General features: G+C 44.7%; 1 protein-coding gene across 2 annotated transcripts in view; it reads left to right on the top strand.

The window, feature by feature from the left end:
- Positions 1 to 13,602, top strand: part of KCNB1 (potassium voltage-gated channel subfamily B member 1) — a 156,522-nt gene extending 142,920 nt beyond the window's left edge. For both annotated transcript variants that reach the window (XM_044298306.1, XM_044298303.1), the window contains one exon: positions 10,306 to 13,602. In XM_044298306.1, the coding sequence (XP_044154241.1) occupies positions 10,306 to 12,348 (2,043 nt within the window). In that variant the 3' untranslated portion in view covers positions 12,349 to 13,602. The remainder of the gene's footprint in view (positions 1 to 10,305) is intronic.
- The last annotated feature ends 5,919 nt before the right edge of the window (positions 13,603 to 19,521 follow it).

Raw genomic sequence — 19,521 nt, 5'->3', positions numbered from 1 at the left:
AGCTTGCTCAGGGGCGCAAAGGTGGATTCACCTGTTCCCCTGTGGGCCAGTCCGAGCCTGGTGGTATCTATAATTTTGATGCGAAGAGCACTGCATGCTGTGCTATATGACGAGATCCTCTGACGGTGGCTCCAGGTGGAGCCTAAAGGTCTTCTCACTTTGCATCTTTTGTGTCCATTTTCCACATACACCAGATAGGCTTCTAGCACATCCATTGAATAGATCCATGGACTCTCATTTTACACCAACCGATGCTAATAGAGTGTTCTTTGGCCTCCGTTCATTGGCAGCCTGCAGAGTTTCAGTTTTTTTTTTTAGCCACATGAAATAGCAGAGCAGCAGACTGCAATATTTCACACAGGGGCGTCTGATTTAAAAAAAAACATACTACACGGTATATATTTTTTAACCTTGGTGCCTATGGGGACATTTTACAGGTCCCTTTAACGGATGTATCAGAAGCTTTCCTGGAAGCATAAGGTAAAAGATGCAAAGTGAAAAGAGCCGAAGCATTCTAGGCTATGGTACTGACTGCGGGGGATATTCTTCTCCCATCGCTGGAGAGTGTACATGACTATAGCAGTGTTCTTGTAGACCCGCTCCCTTGTAAATATCAGCTCGGCACGCATTGTAAAATCTTGGTACATAATGAGAGCAGACTGGACAGAGACACTGCTCATCCTGACGTCAGTCATGTGTTTCTATAATTGTCTAAATATTAACACAAGATATGCTCTCCACTGTACTACTGCTATACAGCTATTCGTTATGGTGAAGTATAGCTGAGCGGTGGATCAAGGATGGTCACAACACACCCCAGTAATGATAGATGCTTCATCTTCAGCAGACCTTCCTATTGCAGCAACTATCTGGGCAGCTGTCCATCTGGAGTTAGCGGGAGGACAGAGGCTCATTTCATGGTTTCTTTAGTGGAGAATGATGAGCAGAAGATCAGCTCTCAAATTAGAGACGCCTAAACTGTTCATAGCTCCTATTATAGATGAGCAACAAAAGATCAGTGGCTGTAGCTGACAGAAAGCTCAGAAATAATGGTCTGCCTGTAGGTCTACCAGGTATGTCATGTAACGCAAGTAATTGCTGGCTGATGTGCTGTAATTTAGAGTTCATCTTCATGAGCAGGAACATATGCTAAGATTTTTTGTGTGTGGATTCCATTAGTGTATAACACCACAGCAGTGCGCATGGCTCCACTGAAATGCAATGACATTGTAGTGAGCATTTATGTGATACAAATCCCAAATACACCCATGAGCAAGAGGTCTTAAAGAAGGTTCACCAGTGCCAATGATGGATTAAGATGTAAACTTGCCCCTGAGAATCCCAAAGAACCAAACAGAAGAGAGTTTGGTAGAGTACTAGCTGCTCTCGGTGCACAGGGACATGTCGAGCTTCCGGAGGCATCATATCTACACTAGGACTTCTATTAATACATCTCTCTGAAGGAATGGGACTCAGCGGAGAAAGCTCTTCCTACAGCAGCAGCGGCTCCTAATGATGGAAACTTCTTAATGTTTGCCACTTTACATCGGTAATAATGCAGCAGCTGTACCTCTAGCTGCTGTGTCCCCTGTGACAGAGGAGTCAGGCCTGGCCAATGTCACAAACACACAGTTGGATGCCAGGTAGTCCTTATTTAGTGTAGGAACTTTTAACTGCATGAGCAGAGGACATTGGACTTCTACTGGTAGGTGCATTCTCTAGTTCCGGCTTGTGCTAGCTGATGAGTTTTTACTGTGCCAGATCACTAGAATCGTGATTAGTGTCTATTTGGAACAGTTGCTTATTGTGGAACATTTGGTCTTGTATGGGGTAGTGAACGCAGGAGCACACATCTACAAAGCTGGCCATATCCCGCTGCTGGACAAGGTTTTGTTTCCCTAGGATCACTTCCTGGCTTACAAGGCTCTTTATAGTAACAGCAATCCTATTACACTTACCCTTAACTGTCCTCTGCTGAGCAGCAAAGTGAGCTCTGCTGAGCAACCAGGCCATAATAACTGATGCGACTACAGGAGAAAAGGACCCAGCTCCTGCCCTTATGGCCCAGGGATCTCATGCACTTCATTATATCACAAAGCAATGGTGGTGGACATATACAACATGTTCTGGAGCACAGTACCATCTACCTGTAACTAGAGTTTTTGCAATACCAAATTTTTTATTTGCTTTCGATACCATAAAAAAGTATTGTGATACTCGATACCATTCGATACGACGCCCAAAAAAATAAACAAAAAAGCCACGTGCATTCGACATTTTAAAAAAATGGCGAATCGCACAGTTTTTATTTATTTTTTTCTGTTCCGGCGTTCCCTGCATAGATTTTTTTTAAATATTTTGACGTGGCGATATGTTTATTTATTTATTGTTTACATATTTTATGTGTGAAATTGGGAAAGGGGGTGATTTATACTTAATAATTTGGTGTGTTTTTTAAAGTATTTTAATTTTTTTTTACACTTTTTATTTAATAACTATTTCCCCCTTTAGAGGCCAGAACCTGGGATTTTTTTTCATCCCTTGTCCTATTCACTTCAGTAGCGTCCTGGCTGCCATGGTTACTGATCGGAGCCCCAGGATTACACTGCTGGGGCTCTGATCAGAAGCTGCCTCTGCCACCAATGAAGAGGAGGGGACCCTGTGGCCACTGCCACCAATGGTTTTAATCTGAGGGGGGCGCACTGCGCCACCAATGATGATTAACCCTTAATACAGGAGGCGGGTACTGGCAGCAGATCAGCGGCAGTTGACCCCTCATGTGCCACATCTTTCTGCTGCCGGCACACGCCTCCTGTATTATGTGTTAAAGACAACCTTATATGGTATACACCCAGAGATGTCCCTGCACTTACTATTATTCCTGGGCGCCACTCCATTCGCCTGCTGTGCCCCATTACAGTCTTCTGCTCCGTATGCCAATTACTATCGGAGCAATGGGGAGGAGACATCAGCTTTTCTAGTGGGCATTCCTTCTCCCTGGCTGTAGCGCTGTCCAATCGCAGCGCAGCAAGAAGGAACGCCCACTAGAGAAGCTGATTACTCCTCCCCATTGTGCCGATAAGAAATTAGCATATGGAGCAGGAGAAAGTAATGAGACAGAGCAGCGCCCAGGAATAATAGAAAGTGCTGGGACATCTCGTTGCGCCGCTCTGTGTAGTCTAATACTTAACTAAGTCCGAACCCAGGAAAAGTCCTATCATTGGTGGCGCAGTGCACCCGCCCCTCCTCCGCCCATTGGTGGCAGCAGCACAGGGGGAGATGGGAGACACTGCTTTCTTCTCCCCTGTGCTGCTGAGGGAACATGAGCGCGCTGACAGCAGCACACTTATGTTCGGAGATACTAGACTGCGCAGAAGCGCAGCCCAGTATTGAAAAAATGGAAATCCCGGTATTGTATCGATACCGGGACAAAAGTATCGATTGGGTATCAAAATTTTGATACCCTCAACAACCCTACCTGTAACGTGTGAATCTCTCTTGCTGTCACAAACGTTCCCGTGCCAGGAGATCAGTGAGACTGGCAACACGTGGTTTGATCTGACAGGTTTCTTGTGGATCAATTCGTATCTCTGTTGTTTCTGGTAATGGCCACACGCCTTGCTTCAGGTGTTGCTTATGTGGTCATTTTACCTTCCCTATTTATTGTGGCTTCTCCCACCATGCTGTGCGGTTTATAGCTTCTGCCTTGTTGTTGTGGATTGCTGGTGTTTGGATCTCGGCAGAGTTCCTGTGCTTCCATAGTTAACCCTTAGGGAACCAGCACCGTACACGGACAGAAATCCCAGCGCAGTACAGATACGACGCGCTGATCGGGCAGGTGCAGGAGCTGCGCCCACCTGATCAGCGGCAGGGGTCCGGCTGTCACTGATAGCCATAGCCGGACCCCTGCTGTATGTACCGGCATCGGTGAAATCACTGATGCCGGTGCATAAACCCTTGCACGGCCGTGGTCAGCGCTGACTGCGGCATGTGCGGTATCCTCACTGGTGCCAGTGTCCATGAGGTCCCCGCATTGCCTTATGCATCGTGGCTGCCTTCTGCAAGAGCCTGTGAGATCCAGCCCCCTGGATCTAACAGGCAGGAAGGCTGTAAATGTATTACACTGGTAATTTACTTACAGCCAATGCTTTACAATATAGAAGTATTGTAAAGGGGATCAGACCTCCAAAAGTTGAAGTCCCAGAGTGGGACAAAAAAATAAAGCGAAAAAAAAGTTAAAAAAAGATATATATTTTTTTTAAAGTAAAAATAAAAAAGTGTTCTTTTCCCAAAATAAAGTTTAATAAATACCACGTCCGTATCGACTGTCTCTATAAAAATATCACATGACCTAACCCCTCAGGTGAACACCGTCAAAATTTTTATTAAAAACTGTGCTAAAGAAACAATTTTTTTGTCACCATACATCACTAAAAGTGCAACACCAAGCGATCAAAAAGGCATATGCCCCCCAAAATAGTACCAATCTAACCGTCACCTCCTCCCGCAAAAAATGAGCCCCTACCTAAGACAATCGCTCAAAAAAAATAATATGGCTCTCAGACTATGGAGACACTAAAACATGATTTTTTTTGTTTCAAAATTGCTTTTATTGTGTTAAATGTAAAAAAAAAGTATACATATTGCCGTATCGCCGCGTTCATAAAAACCTGCTCTATAAAAATACAACATGACCTAACCCCTTGGATGAACACTTTTTTGTCACCTTACATCACAAAAAGTGTAATACCAAGCGATCAAAAAGTCATACGCATTCTAGGATTGGTTCACGAAAATAGACTAAATATTCTTGATGGAGGAGCTAGCAAGTTGAGCTAACAGGACGCATAGTAGATTTTTCAAGTTGTGTGCTGCTTGGAGAGAATTTAGGGCGAAATAATTAAAGTGATGGTGTTGAGAGAGGGTATTTTACTTATGTATTCTGTAAATTTGGACGAGGAGGGCATCCGGAGCGCGCATATGATGATCCACAACTGCAGTATTACTAATAGAATCAACCGAACCGTCAAAGATTATGTTCTTGTTCCAATGTTCTTGTTGAAACTTGTAACTACCGTATGTATACTTTGATATTCAAGTTTCTTGGATAATGTCGGATCACTTATGCTTGGCTTCTAGTGTATGGAATATCCTTGCCTTTATCTCATCTGTGATGATGTGATATTTCGATTCTCTCAATAAAAAGAGATTTGTTAAAAAAAAAAAGGTCATACGCAAAATAGTGCCAAGCTAACCGTCACCTCATCCTGCAAAAATGATACCCTACCTAAGACAATTGCCCCCAAAATATAAAAAAAACTAGGGCTTTCAGAATATGGAGACACTGAAACGTTTTTTTTTTAAATTCAAAAATGCTGTTATTGTGTAAAAAATAAAATAAAAAAAAGGTATACATATTAGGTATCGCCGCGTCGGTAACAACCTGCTCTATAAAAATACCACGTGATCTAACTTGTCAGATGAACATTGTAAATAAAGAATAAAAACTGTGCCAAAACAGCTATTTTTTTGTTATCTTGCCTCACAAAAAGTGTAATATAGAGAAACCAAAAATAATATGTACCCTAAAATAGTACCAACAAAACTGCCACCATATCCTGTAGTTTCCAAAATGGGGTCATTTTTTTGGAGTTTCTACTCTAGGGGTGCATCAGGGGGTCTTCAAATGTGACATCCCAGTGAAATCTGCCTTCCAAAAACCAGATGGCGTTTCTTTCTCTCTGCGCCCTGCCGTGTGCCCATACAGCAGTTTACGACCACATATGGGGTGTTTCTGTAAACGACAGAATCAGGGCAATAAATATTGCGTTTTGTTTGGCTGTTAACCCTTGCTTTGTTAGTGGAAAAAATCTATTAAAATGGAAAATCTGCCAAAAAAGTGAAATTCTGAAATTTAATCTCCAGATTTGCAAAAATCGGCCTGGGATTTAAGGTGAAAAGTGGCTCGGTAGTGAAGGGGTAACTGTCTTCCCCTTTTGTTTATTGTGTGGGTTTACTTGTATTGCTCTTTTTCCTGACATTTGTGTTTAGGCCTGAGGGAGACTCCTGTTCGCCCTACCATTTGGAGGAACAGGTTGTCTCTTGGCCTGACATTAGTACCAGAGTCCTACAGGGTGAGTTAGGACTTAGGTTCCGGTGTATGAACTCACCTACCTTCGGGGTCAGTTCATACTTGCAGTCAGTCAGAACTTTGATAAGGGTTTCTCTAGGAGGTGACCTGCTCCTTTCTCTAGTTTCCAGGCCTTTTCCCTCACCCCTTTCCCTCCTACATTCGGTGCAGGTTTCCCTCCCACACCGAAGCGTGACACTTGCCTAATTATAAACACGTCACGCAGACTCTCTGGCACGAGCCATGTTAGGGAATGGCACTGAAACTGGTCAGAGTATGAAGAGGACAGCACACACCAGTCTGTACTAGCAATTTCCCTGATTGCCTAGCAGTGACCCTGCACCTTGTCTTCTCTACATTTCAGACATTTTATACGCTGATTATGTAGGAGGGTTGAGATCAAAACTAGCTTCCTTGCAGTTCGACGAGTTTTTGCAGTAAGAGATGTACCAGAGCCATCTGGCTGCTTTGGTGGGTAAAGTAGATTAAGGGTCATTCTGCGTATTTAGACAGTTCATTGAGGTCTTGGAAAAGCCAAGTGTTCACTGGTGCCTCCACCAGAACCTACTGCAGACTATCTGCATGCATTCTATCCTATTTATGACTTCTCTGCATTTGCGAGGCAGTTGTAGGACATTTTTGGGGCACATGTTATCACAACACAAGCCTGCTGCAGGGGTGAGGATGAGGGATTATCCTGTTTTATATGGACACATGTTATGTCATCTCAGTGGGAAATAAAGCCAGCAACACCTTTATTTATACGTATGCACTTTTGTGATCCCAATTATCCACGGTCGCACCTGAGTATACACCTGAGTCCAGAAGGTGGGAGTCACAGTGGTCCTCTGTGGAAACAATGCTAGGGCTGGGAGGAGATGACATACCTGTATGTCTCCAGTTATACTGATGATGCCCGAGATGTAAGATTTTATGGATGAACATCTCTATGGAAGACATGGCATGGCAGCAGCTGCTATTTTTACTTGTGGCCCCTGAAGTGTTAATGAAGTAAGACTCCAGTTGACTTGTATTTGGGGGATAATCGGATCATTGAGACTGTAATACAGACCAGTGATAAATGAGATCCCCAGCACAGGAGGCAGAATATAGCAGCATTGACGCCACTCCCGGGATAAGCAGATCATTGTGATCTTTCTACTTATAGGTGTAAGTGACAATGAGCTTTAAGGACAGAGATTCCACTAGCTGCTCGGTAATGAGGCCTCTTGTTTATGCTCATAGATCTAAGAAGTCTTCAGGCCATGGCTAGTGGGGACACGTCCAGTCTTAAACAGCAGATTGAGCTGCTGAGCGGGAGACAACCTTCTATAACGGGAGACATTCATGTCATGCAAACATGCTCCAATAACTGTCCCTGGATCCATTGTACAAGCGGAGTAGAAATTGCCAAGACTCCAGATCGTGAAGTGTCCATTATATGATCCCCGTATAGCCCTAATATGGTGGACATTGGAACCAGGCACAGAGGTTTCCATCACTCGAAAGGTGTCACATAACTGTTCACAATGCTGTGCACCCATTAGATTAACCCTTATGGACACCTTGTAGACGCCATTTTAAAGTGCCACTGTACTATGCCGTTATACTGTGCCCACAGATGGCAGAGTACAGCTGAGCCTGGTGCAGGACCACATGATCCACCACTCCTGTGCGGGTAGGGGTGTGACAAACATGAAGTTTGTAATTGACTGTTTTTGTCTGATATTCTCAAAATATATTTGTGTTCTACAGCAGTGGTCCCCAACCTTTTTTTGCACCAAGGACCAGTTTCATGCAAGACAATTTTCCCATGGACCGGGTGGGGGGGTTCTGGGGCGGGGCTTGGGGTGCTGGTCGGGGCTGACTGATTCACGTGCATAACAAAACACAAGGTGCATATTAAAATATATAGCACTATATAATGATGGGGTTAATGGCATCAGGTACGTGCTGGAGTAACTTGCTGTTAATATGAGGCACATTGTTTTATCAATTTGGACCTGCCTGTGCCTCACATTAATAGTAAGTAACCTCATCATGTGTACCTCACATTAATGGTTAACCCAATGTTGCCCATTATTTGATGAGGTGCTTGGGGGCCACTTACTTTTAATGTGAGGTACATGGGGGTACTAATGCAATAGCACCATCTACCTCAGATTAATAATAGGTGACCCCATCTTTTCAAATTATGGCTACTGGCAACATTGCAGTTAATGAGTCACATTAACCCCAAATCTTGCTGGCTGCCTGATACATGTTTTTAGGCAGGCTAATAATCTTGCAGCGTGTGGGACAGCGTGTGGGTACCTGCGCTTTTCAGAGCACTAATGGCTGGGGACTGGAGAACACAAGAATCAGGAGGAGGAGGAGGCTGCCTCTGCTGCCCTTCACTGTGCACAATATGACACGGCACAGCGGTAAACCCTCCCCCGCCCCGCCTCCTACTTTAATATTAGACACACATTCATTGGTGGCAGTGGTGCGGAGCCTCAGAGCCCGCTCATTGTATTGGGCTCTGCGGCAGCCGCGTCATGGGATTCCCTCCCTCCTTCTCCACTGACTCTGGCCCGATGTGCGCTTTGGGCACACATGCGCCTGGCGTCTGCCCTCCTCTGCGGCCCGCCAAACTATCCTCCAGGGCTCAGTTCTGGGCCGCGGCCCGGCGGTTGGGGACCGCTGTTCTACAGGGTTATTGGCCACACTTTAGGGTACTGGCCAGCTAATGACTCTGGTCTTGCATCCTTCCTGGGCAAAGAAAGTGGAGGATTATGTCATTAATAGGCTCCATATTGCCTTTGTCTGAAAAATCAGAGTGAGCCATGGACCGGTCACCAAATTTATTTGGTTGGTGGGCAGCAAAAATCAGAACATTACTTATAGGCCACGTGACCCAAAAGTAATACAGAATGTGTTTTTCCAGAGGGAAAGTATTACACTTCTCTGAGTCTATGGGGAAGGAGACTCTGTGTGCTCCGCCCTAGTATGACATCAGTCCACAGTTCCCTGAATAAATGGCTGCACCAAGAGCAGAATGCCAGGATCCACTGGCTTGTGTAATACCTGATAGTTTCCATTCTTTTGTATTGGCCTTTTTGTAACTGTAATTTGCATGCACTGTTGATAAGTCATAATAAACCATGCGGTCCGGTTGAAGGATCCCAGTTATATTTAGTATTGTATTTTACTGTGTATATAGCAGTGTATTAGCTTGTCTACAGGATTCCAGGGTAATACATCCTGCAGTTGCTGCACAGTGGGTGGAGATACTTCCAGCATAGGTAGGAGTGGAGGGCAGGTAAAAGTAGCGTCCCGTAGCAGACTTTGGATATCTTGGAGTAGTTTGGGGACTACCCACTGTTTACATCCACGGGAAAAGCAAGCATAGGCCTAGTAAAGTAGTAGCAAAGGAAGTGTGGTGCACCATGTAGGTGCCCTGACCAAGGGCATAGGACACAAATCATGTTCCTATAGGTTTCTTTCTTAATAATAGTCATTTAGTATAAAGTGTATTGTATGAATATTGTGAAGCTGTGTGGGGTGGCACTGACTGATTGTATAAACAGAATAAAGATGAAACCTCATCCCTCGCAATTTAGCAGCTCATACCTGTCATATCCTTGACCAGGAAATGTTATTTCCCTACACAGGTGTCAGTTGTCAGGGACATGCAGGCATCTATCAACTAAGTTCACTTGGGGGGACCATTTCATTGGTCAGATACCAATGTCCTGCATGCTTTAGTGGACAGGAGCTTCTTGTCATGGTCCTTTTAGGAGGGACGTGTTTAATGGGAGAGTAGCGCAACCAGCTGGAACACGCCAATATGATCATGTTACATGCAATATGATGTCATAAATGCCGCAGATTTTGGGGGCTTCATTTATACCCTCATCAGTTCATACAGTCATCATTTCTTATGCTTGTCAGTTCTTTGTTCAATAGTACATATGCTTGTCAGTTTGTGCGGTTATCAGCTCATGCAGTCATCATTTCATGCGGTCATCAGTTCATGCAGTCATCAGTTTATATGATCATTACTTCATACAGTCATGAGTTTATACAATCAGTTCATCCAATGGTCAGTTCATACAGTCATCAGTTTATGTACCATGAGACTCGTTTACAAGAACATATTGTGACTAATACGTTTTTCTCTGTTTTTGTTGCAGATTCTGGCAATCATTTCTATCCTGTTCATCATCTTATCTACAATAGCCTTGTCATTAAACACGCTTCCAGAACTACAAGGTGTAGATGAGTTTGAGCAAACAACAGACAATCCCCAGTTGGCACATGTGGAGGCAGTCTGTATTGCATGGTTTACAATGGAGTACCTGCTGAGATTCCTGTCATCCCCTAACAAATGGAAGTTTTTTAAGGGACCACTTAATGTAATCGATCTGTTAGCAATCCTCCCTTACTATGTAACAATATTCCTCACAGAATCAAACAAAAGTGTACTTCAGTTCCAAAACGTCAGACGGGTGGTTCAAATTTTCCGGATCATGAGGATACTGCGAATCCTGAAGCTGGCCAGACATTCAACGGGTCTGCAGTCTTTAGGGTTTACATTACGAAGGAGTTACAATGAACTTGGGCTTCTGATTCTGTTCCTGGCGATGGGTATCATGATCTTTTCAAGTTTGGTTTTCTTTGCAGAAAAGGATGAGGATGATACAAAGTTCAAAAGTATCCCAGCATCCTTCTGGTGGGCTACCATCACCATGACCACAGTGGGATATGGGGACATCTACCCAAAAACTCTGCTGGGTAAGATTGTTGGTGGATTGTGTTGCATTGCTGGTGTGCTGGTCATTGCTCTTCCAATTCCCATTATTGTAAATAACTTCTCAGAGTTCTACAAAGAACAAAAGCGTCAGGAAAAAGCCATTAAACGCCGAGAAGCTCTAGAAAGGGCTAAACGTAATGGCAGCATTGTCTCCATGAACATGAAAGATGCCTTTAGCCGCAGCATAGAACTAATGGATGTAGTGGTTGAAAAGACTGAAGACACGCCAGGGAAAAAGGAGATGGTGCAGGATAATCACTTGTCCCCCAGCAAGTGGAAATGGACAAAGAGAACCCTTTCTGAGACAAGTTCTAACAAGTCTTTTGATGCAAAAGAACAGGGCTCTCCGGAAAAGACTCGCTCTTGTTCTAGTCCACAACATCTCAATGTGCAGCAGCTAGAAGATATATACAACAAAATGGCAAAAACACAATCCCAACCAATCCTCAACTCCAAAGACTCTAACCAGATCGGCAAACAGGCAGAAGAACTGGAAATGGAAACAATCCCTTGCCCACCTGTGCCACTGCTCACCACTCACCACAAAGAGGGCATCATTGATATGAGGAGCATGTCCAGCATAGACAGCTTTATAAGTTGCACAGCTGACTTTCCAGAAACTACTAGGTTCTCACATAGTCCAATGGCAGTTTTGACGTACAAAACCAATATAAATTCAGGACACGACACACCCAGTGATCGGCCAGTGTCCATGGACATAAGTGCTGAAAGCTTCACTCAAATTAGTCCAAGGGCCGATAGAAATCGCCATTCAGCATACATTTTGGAAAGTCCAAAAAGTCTTGTGAAAATGAAAAACCCCATCATGCTGAGATCTCTAAAAGTCAACTTTTTAGAAGGTGACAAGAGGACATTAGTACCTGCTCCAAATATAGTGAACCCTTCCGAGCACAGACTGGGGCAGACAAAGTTAGACAGCTCTTACTTCTCTGAGCAGTCTATTCGTAGTTCTGAAACGTCTCAGTACACGACAGCAAGTGCGAGAACACCTTCCAGGTCTCCAGAGAAACACATGGCAATAGCATTCACTTTTCATGATGCTAATGTAAATAAGTATATAGATGCCGACACAGACGATGAGGGTCAGCTCCTTGATGGCTTAGATTCGTGTCCCTCCAAACAGTTGCTGGGCACTATGAGCCCAAAATATAACATAACAAATAGTGGTCATCGAAAGCAAAGGGAGACCCTTCACAGAACAGAAAAGAATCACCTTGAGAATATTGCTCTATCAACTTCCTCACGGTTCCTAGGACACAACTGCATTTATTCCACAGAAGGGATTACTGGAAGCAATCGGGCGAATATGGAACCAGTCAAGATGGACAACCATATTTCACCGGAGGTCCATGTGTTACCGGGTGGAGGTGGACGATCACACATACATGAGCCCCGCATGTGACACAGGGAGGAATGTTCATACATGCACCATGAGCTTCTGCATGGCCTCCTCTCACACTAACTGATGGCTGGTCTGCACCATGCTGGAGACGGCACTGACAACTTTGATTGATTTGATCTCCTTTACTGAACTTCTTTCTTGAAAGCCATTGTGACCAAAAAAATACCCTAATTAAGATGTCCTGCTTTTATTCATTGCTTACACTGCGCTCATTAATGGTAGAGGGACCTTCTAATAAAACATCTCACTGGTGGTCAGTGGACACCACATTTCTGGGGAGCAGTGGCCGAGCTCCTCTTATGTCTTTCTTAAGCTCCCTCAAGGTGAGTTTCACCAGTTGTCGTCACTGGTAGGAGATGGTGCATTGTACTTGCTCTTGTGGAATGTCCTAGAGCATAAGTGTTCTAGAGCTGAGGGTTCGCATCATGTTCTTTACATCTGTAGCTGCACGAATCCTTTTTTTCTAGGATCTCTTTTCTTTTTCTCATTGTTTGCACACTGCCGGCTGGAGATGCTGGAGCTGCAGCACTTTAAGTATGCACCCCCTTTATTTGTGCCTCTTTGTTTTTCGTAAGAAATGACTGCTAAGAGTGGCCCTGAGGTGTTGTCAATTACGCTGGGGCTCTTGTGCTGCTAATACACAGTGGGTTCAGCACTCTCACTTAAACTGTTTATTCCCATTTTAAAATGTAGCTAAATTATCTATAGCAAAGTGATGGATATGCTTTCCCCACAAAGGTCCCTGTAAATCCACGGTCTCCGGGTAATTATGAAGGAGATGTCCAGAACATGTCCAACCTCTTTTTATACTCCCAGGCTCCTTTCTTATTAATCTGGAACAAAGTTCTCACACACAGGGCATACAGGAACCTGCTCATTAGTTCTAGTTTCCTGAGGACGGACACATCCAATAGTGGTAACCACAGTGACAGCAGCAAACAAACAATTGGCCACAAGCTGTCAGCCACTGGTGCTGGAACTAATGGTGGGAGGTAAGATGTACAGAAGACAAGAATGTTCTAAGTTGGTAGCTCTTCTCAATGCCAGATATAATCTAAATGTAATGGACTCCTCTGCTTTACTTATCTTACAGCACTGATCTTATGTCCTACTCTCCTACTCCATTCTACTGTTACATCATGACAGTCACATTGCATTACACTCCAGTCAAATCCACAGCTGCAGAAACATTTGTCAAGGAATCCACGAGCATTGACATACTCACACACACTCTCCAACACCGCAGCTGCTTTCCTGCCAGTTTCCTCTACAGCAGGGATGGCCAACCTGCGGCTCTCCAGCTGTTGTAAAACTACAATTCCCACCATGCCCTGCTGTAGGCTGATAGCTGTAGGCAGTCTTTGCATGCTGGGAGTTGTAGTTTTGCAACAGCTGGAGAGCCGCAGGTTGGCCATCCCTGCTCTACAGGGAAGCAGTGATTGTTTACAGTGGTCCCCTGTTGCAGAACAGAAGTCAATTCCAGTGGGACATGATGCCTCCAGTGCGGGGAAAGATCTAACTGGCTCCCTGTAGCTACAGTGTTACCAGGTACTCACATACATTATCCAGTTAGTTGTACAAAAAAAATATTTATTACAACAAAAAACAGTGTCCTAGTCAGCCACCTATCCCACCTACCCATATCTCAACCTTTCTTGTTAAGAACAGTGCACGATAAGTAAAGCAGAATGAAAGTTCAGCTTACACGGAATATGAATCTATTTGGCACCAAACGTGACAACTACTCCAAGGTGCCTATGAAATGGTTGAGAAGGAGTCTGCATCCAAGCCATAAAGTACACAACACCCGACCAATTCTACAAGGAGTCTGCTCACCCAACCAAAGCATGCAAGTCGCTAAAAGGCTGGACCAGCAGTCACACAGAATGCAGAGGGGATGGAGCAGAAGACAGGGCAGCTGGATCAGCGGTCAGGGAGTGTCAGTGGTCACACATGGAACAGGGTGGCAGGGCTAGTGGTCAGACAGCAGTCACAGGACCAGAAGTCATGCAGATAACATAATGGTGGGACTATCAATCACACAGAGAATGAAGGAGCAGTACCGCCAGTCATTCAGAGAAAGTGTCTGACTGAAAGAGGAGGGGGTGTCGGTGGTTACACAGAGGACAGAAAAAGGTATTGTATTAGTGGTCGTAGAATACAGAGTGACAGGACCAGTAGTCACCCAAAGGATGGAGAGGTGGGACAAGTGGTCACACTGAAGATGGAGGGGTAGGACCAGCAGTCACAAAGAGGACATGGGATTAGGACTAATGGTGGAACTAGAGAGGTGTCAGTGATCATAAAGAGTACAGAATTGTTGAATGGTCACATACAGGATGGAGAGATGAGCCAAATAGTCAGAGAGGGTTAGGACCAGCGAACACACAGAGGATGAATAGATGGGGTGAACAGTCATGTAGTGTGCAGATGGAGCTCCAGAAGGGGAGGACCAGTGGTGACACAAAAAACTAGGGACAAATGTTCACACAAAGGACTGAAGTTTTACAACAGTCCTCATGCTGTGGAATGAGGGGCTGGGCCAGTAGTCAGCAGAGAGATGGGGCCAGCTGTCACACAGAGCAGATAGGTGGCACTGAACCCCCTTTAGATCATCAGATTGCAGCAGAGTTCATGCAGCAGAGGTAACAAAGATTTATTTTTTTACGTAGTCATTCAGATTTTATTTTACACAATCTATATATAAAAAAAATATAAAACTGTGATGCATGTTGTTTCCTTGTGTTACCAACATGGCTGTTGACATATGTGGTATTTCTGTTTCTGTGTGAGCTGATGTTGGGAAATTGTTTAATGTCTGCAGTCAAAATGCAAACACAGCGGCAAAAGGAAGGATAAAGGATGTCCAGTTGCTGCAGCTCTCCTTGCATATTGAGGGCCCCTAGTGGAGTCGATAAACTGGGCCAAGACTTGTACAGTTGGCAGTGGACAAGACCACCCTAGAAGAGTCATGTCCCACCTCACAGAGTAGCTAGTCTGCTCTCTAGGAATTCACAACCTCTGAGACAGGGCATATCATGCCTCAATTATATTATTCGTTCCATTGAATTCATGGCTTGTGTTTAGCCAATGACAGGGGCATAGGAGGCATCTTGGGGATGTGTTATTACCCCAAAAGTAAAGCTTGCTGTGGACATACACCGCACTAAGCGATAACATGAGTTCTGGGGTCATAATGGCGTTTACAGAGTTTGGATTTCTGACAACAATCGAGTGAATTTTGTTTAATGTGAAAAGTTGAATTTCTGGTTGTTTTTAAGTCCCATGATATGTGGTCCTGCATCCTCCCAAGAGCGTGGCCTCGTCCCTTGTAGAGCTGGAGATGAGGTAATTCTTGTAGCCAATAACGTGGAAGGAGCGGGTGTCTCATGACGGGACTGTTATCATCAATATATGCAATATGTGTCACACGTGTTCGCGTTGGTCAGACATGTCCGGGGCTCTTTGGCTGCTGTTTTTTTTTATTTCCTCTTTCTTTGTGAAGAATGGAATCTATGTCCTTGTAATGTTTAATAATGAATATTAAATGACTAACAATGCTCAGTCTGATTATTGCAGGATGCCTTGTCCAGGATCACGGCTGCCCAGATCCACACAGTACACATCACGCACATCTGGCATACCCCCAACTGGTAAACGTCCCTCAGCCTGATGACCAATCAAGGTGTATGAGACACGGAGCAGACAGCAAGTAAAAATATGTATGGTCAGAAAATTTCCTGTACATAACACAGCATACTCACAACACTCCTACACAAGCCAATAGATTATGTGAATAGTGCAGCTACTCCTTCCTCTCTGTCATAGAGCATGCTCACAACACTCTCCTATAAAGATCAACAGATAATGGAGACAGCTCCTGCTCTCTTCCTGGACCTCATGTCACAGACCAGGGTCACATTGTTCTCCTAGAGAAGTCAGCAGATAATGGAGACAGCTCCTCCTCTCTTCCTGCATCTCATGTCATAGAGCATGCTCACAGCACTCTCCTGTAGAAGTCAACAGATAATGGAGACAGCTCCTCCTCTCTTCCTGGACCTCATGTCACAGAGCATGGTCACATTGTTCTCCTAGAGAAGTCAGCAGATAATGGAGACAGCTCCTCCTCTCTTCCTGGACCTCATGTCACAGAGCATGGTCACATTGTTCTTCTAGAGAAGTCAGCAGATAATGGAGACAGCTCCTCCTCTCTTCCTGCATCTCATGTCACAGAGCATGCTCACAACAACTCACCTTAATCCACTTGTTCGCGCAGCCCGGCTTCTCTTCTGTCTTCTTCTTTGATGAAAAGGACCTGTGGTGACGTCACTGCGCTCATCACACGGTCTGTCACATGATCCATCACTTGCTTGCGGATGCTTGCGATTTTCACACAGCCCCATTCACTTCTATGAGGCCTGCTGAAAAACACACAAAATAGAGCATGCTGCTATTTTCACGCAACGCACAAGTGATGCGTGAAAATCACTGCTCATGTGCACAGCCCCATAGAAATGAATGGGTCCGGATTCAGTGCGGAAATCTCGCCCCTGTGTGAAAGAGGCCTTAGGCTTCATGCACATGACCGTTGTTTTGGTCCGCATCCGAGCCGCAGTTTTTGCGGCTTGGATGTGGACCCATTCACTTCAATGGGGCCGCAAAAGATGCGGACAGCACTCCGTGTGCTGTCCGCATCCGTTGCTCCGTTCCGTGGTCCGCAAAAAAATATAACATGTCCTATTCTTGTCCGTTTCGCGGACAAGAATAGGCAGTTATACATGGCTGTCCATGCCGTTCCGCAAATTGCGGAACGCACACTGACGCCAACCGTGTTTTGTGGACCGCAAAACACACAACGGTCGTGTGCATGAGGCCTAAGACTAAGGTTTCTTTTGTTCATGAAGCTGCTATAAAGCAGATTTCTGAAACAGCTGTTAGCTTCTTTTTTAAGACCAGAGCTCCCTTTAAAGAAGCGATTCTGACCATATGTTACAGTTGCAGCAAAGTGGATGAGATATGTGTGGAGAGTGTCAACACCAAAATCCGCAGCATATTCATACAAAAAAATCGCCATATTCCTATTCGCCCTACCATATAAAAAAAAAAAAATAAAGGATGCAGCTCCCCCGACATGTTTCACTGCTAGATGCGGCATCTTCAGGGGAAATGGAGCTACTAAAAGATACTGCATCTAGCAATGAAACATGTCGGGGGAGCTGCATCCTTTATTTTATTTTTTTATATGGTAGGGCGAACAATTGAATAGGAATACGGCGGTCTGCAGACGCCGAGCATACTTCACTACATGACAGGGGCAGTTTAGATAGAAAAAAGTGCTAAGAGCACAGATACTCAGAGACTCCTAGAAAGGGGCCAGATATAAAACAAAGAAGCACTATCTACAGGGTAATTAGTTAACAGAGTGCAGTCTAGATGATAAAATGCCTGGTGTCGGCCGACATTACAGACATAAATTATAGTGATATAGGTTATATCATTATATAGACTGCACCCCTCTTTCAGAGAGATATGTAGTAATATCCCATTGATTTACCAACAAAGTAGAGACATTATACCCTCAGCCCCAAATATAGTAGCCCTCCATATGTATTTTTAACATTTCACTTTATGTTTTCGTGGCAATGTATTGTTTAATAAAGAAAGAATAAAAGTTATATTTTAAATGATAAGCCCAGAAACAGGAATTTATAGTCGCTGACTATTGAAATACCAATTTCCAAAAATAATTGTGCTAAGCTGATACCATGCCAGGCTGCCCACAGAAGTAATAGTGCTCCCCAAAATCCCAACAATAGAAATATTTATCTACCAGACAACACGTAGTAGCAATAGTGCCCCTACAGTAATATGTCCCCACTGTTTCCCAGAAGTAATAATGCTAGTGCTCATACTAGTATTCAAGTTCCTCATAGTCCCTCAACTGTAATAAAGCCCACCATAATGCCCCCGGTAGTAATAATTCTCTTTATAACTCTTTGTGTAACACTAGAAAAATGTCCCCTTATAATGTGCACCAGTACATAAAAGTGCCCTGTTGTGTGGCAGTATAAAAAATACCTCCTCTTAGTGCCCCCTGTAGAGCCAATGTATCCATAGTACCCTCATAATGTCTGCCAATGCCCCCTACTGTGTGCCCAAAAAACTCTGTTAGTGCCCCCAGTTGAGCTAAAGTCCCCTGTAATTTGTGCCAGTATAAAATACTCCTATATCGTGCACCTCCCCTTGTCCCTATGGTGACTGACAATGTGCCAGTATAAAATGCCCCCATAATGTGTGCCAGTATAATGTCCCTTTATAATGACCCCAATAGTGCTCCTTTTCCCCCATTCTCCATAGTGGCCCCCATGTGTGCCAGTATATGAGATAGGGTCCCCATAGTGCTCCTACCCCTCCATAGTTTCCCCCATGTGGGCCAGTAACTAAGGTAGGGCCCCCCATAGTGCTCCTTCCCCTCTATAGTGCCAGTATATAAGATAGAGCCCACCATAGTGCTCCTTCCCCTCCATAGTGCCCCCCATGTCTGCCAGTATATAAGATAAGGCTCCCCATAGTGTTCCTCCCCCTCCATAGTGCCCCCCATGTGTCCTAGTATATAAGATAGGAATCCCCATAGTGCTCCTCCCCCTCTATAGTTCACCCCATGTCTGCCAGTAACTAAGATAGAGCCCCCCATAGTGCTCCTTCTTCTCCATAGTGCCCCCCATGTGTGCCAGTAAATAAGATAGGGCCCCCATAGTGCTCCTTCCCCTCCATAGTGCCCCCCATGTGTGCCAGTAAATAAGATAGGGCCCCCCATAGTGCTCCTCCCCCTCCATAGTGCCCCCCATGTGTGCCAGTATATAAAATAAGGCCCCAATAGTTCCCCACCCTCCATGGTGCCCCCCATGTGTGTCAGTATTTAAAAAGGGGCCCCAGTAGATGCCTCCATGAGTGCCAGATAGGGCCCCTAGCAAAGTGTAAATAAAAAAAATATATACACATATACTTATTACTTACCTCCTTGCTGCTTTCAGCGATGCGATGCAAGCCTCTTCCGGCCTGTGTCCTGCACTGTACGGCTCAGACAGCTCGATGGTGTCATTGCATCGGCTACGCCGGCCTGCAACCTGAGAGGACTGGGGAAGGGAGACACCTCTCCCCTGTCCCACCACA

Source organism: Bufo gargarizans, chromosome 6 (genome assembly GCF_014858855.1).
Source record: "Bufo gargarizans isolate SCDJY-AF-19 chromosome 6, ASM1485885v1, whole genome shotgun sequence".
NCBI lineage: Eukaryota > Metazoa > Chordata > Amphibia > Anura > Bufonidae > Bufo > Bufo gargarizans.
The sequence above is the reverse complement of the archived record's forward strand: the minus strand, read 5'-3'. Positions and strand labels throughout refer to the sequence as shown.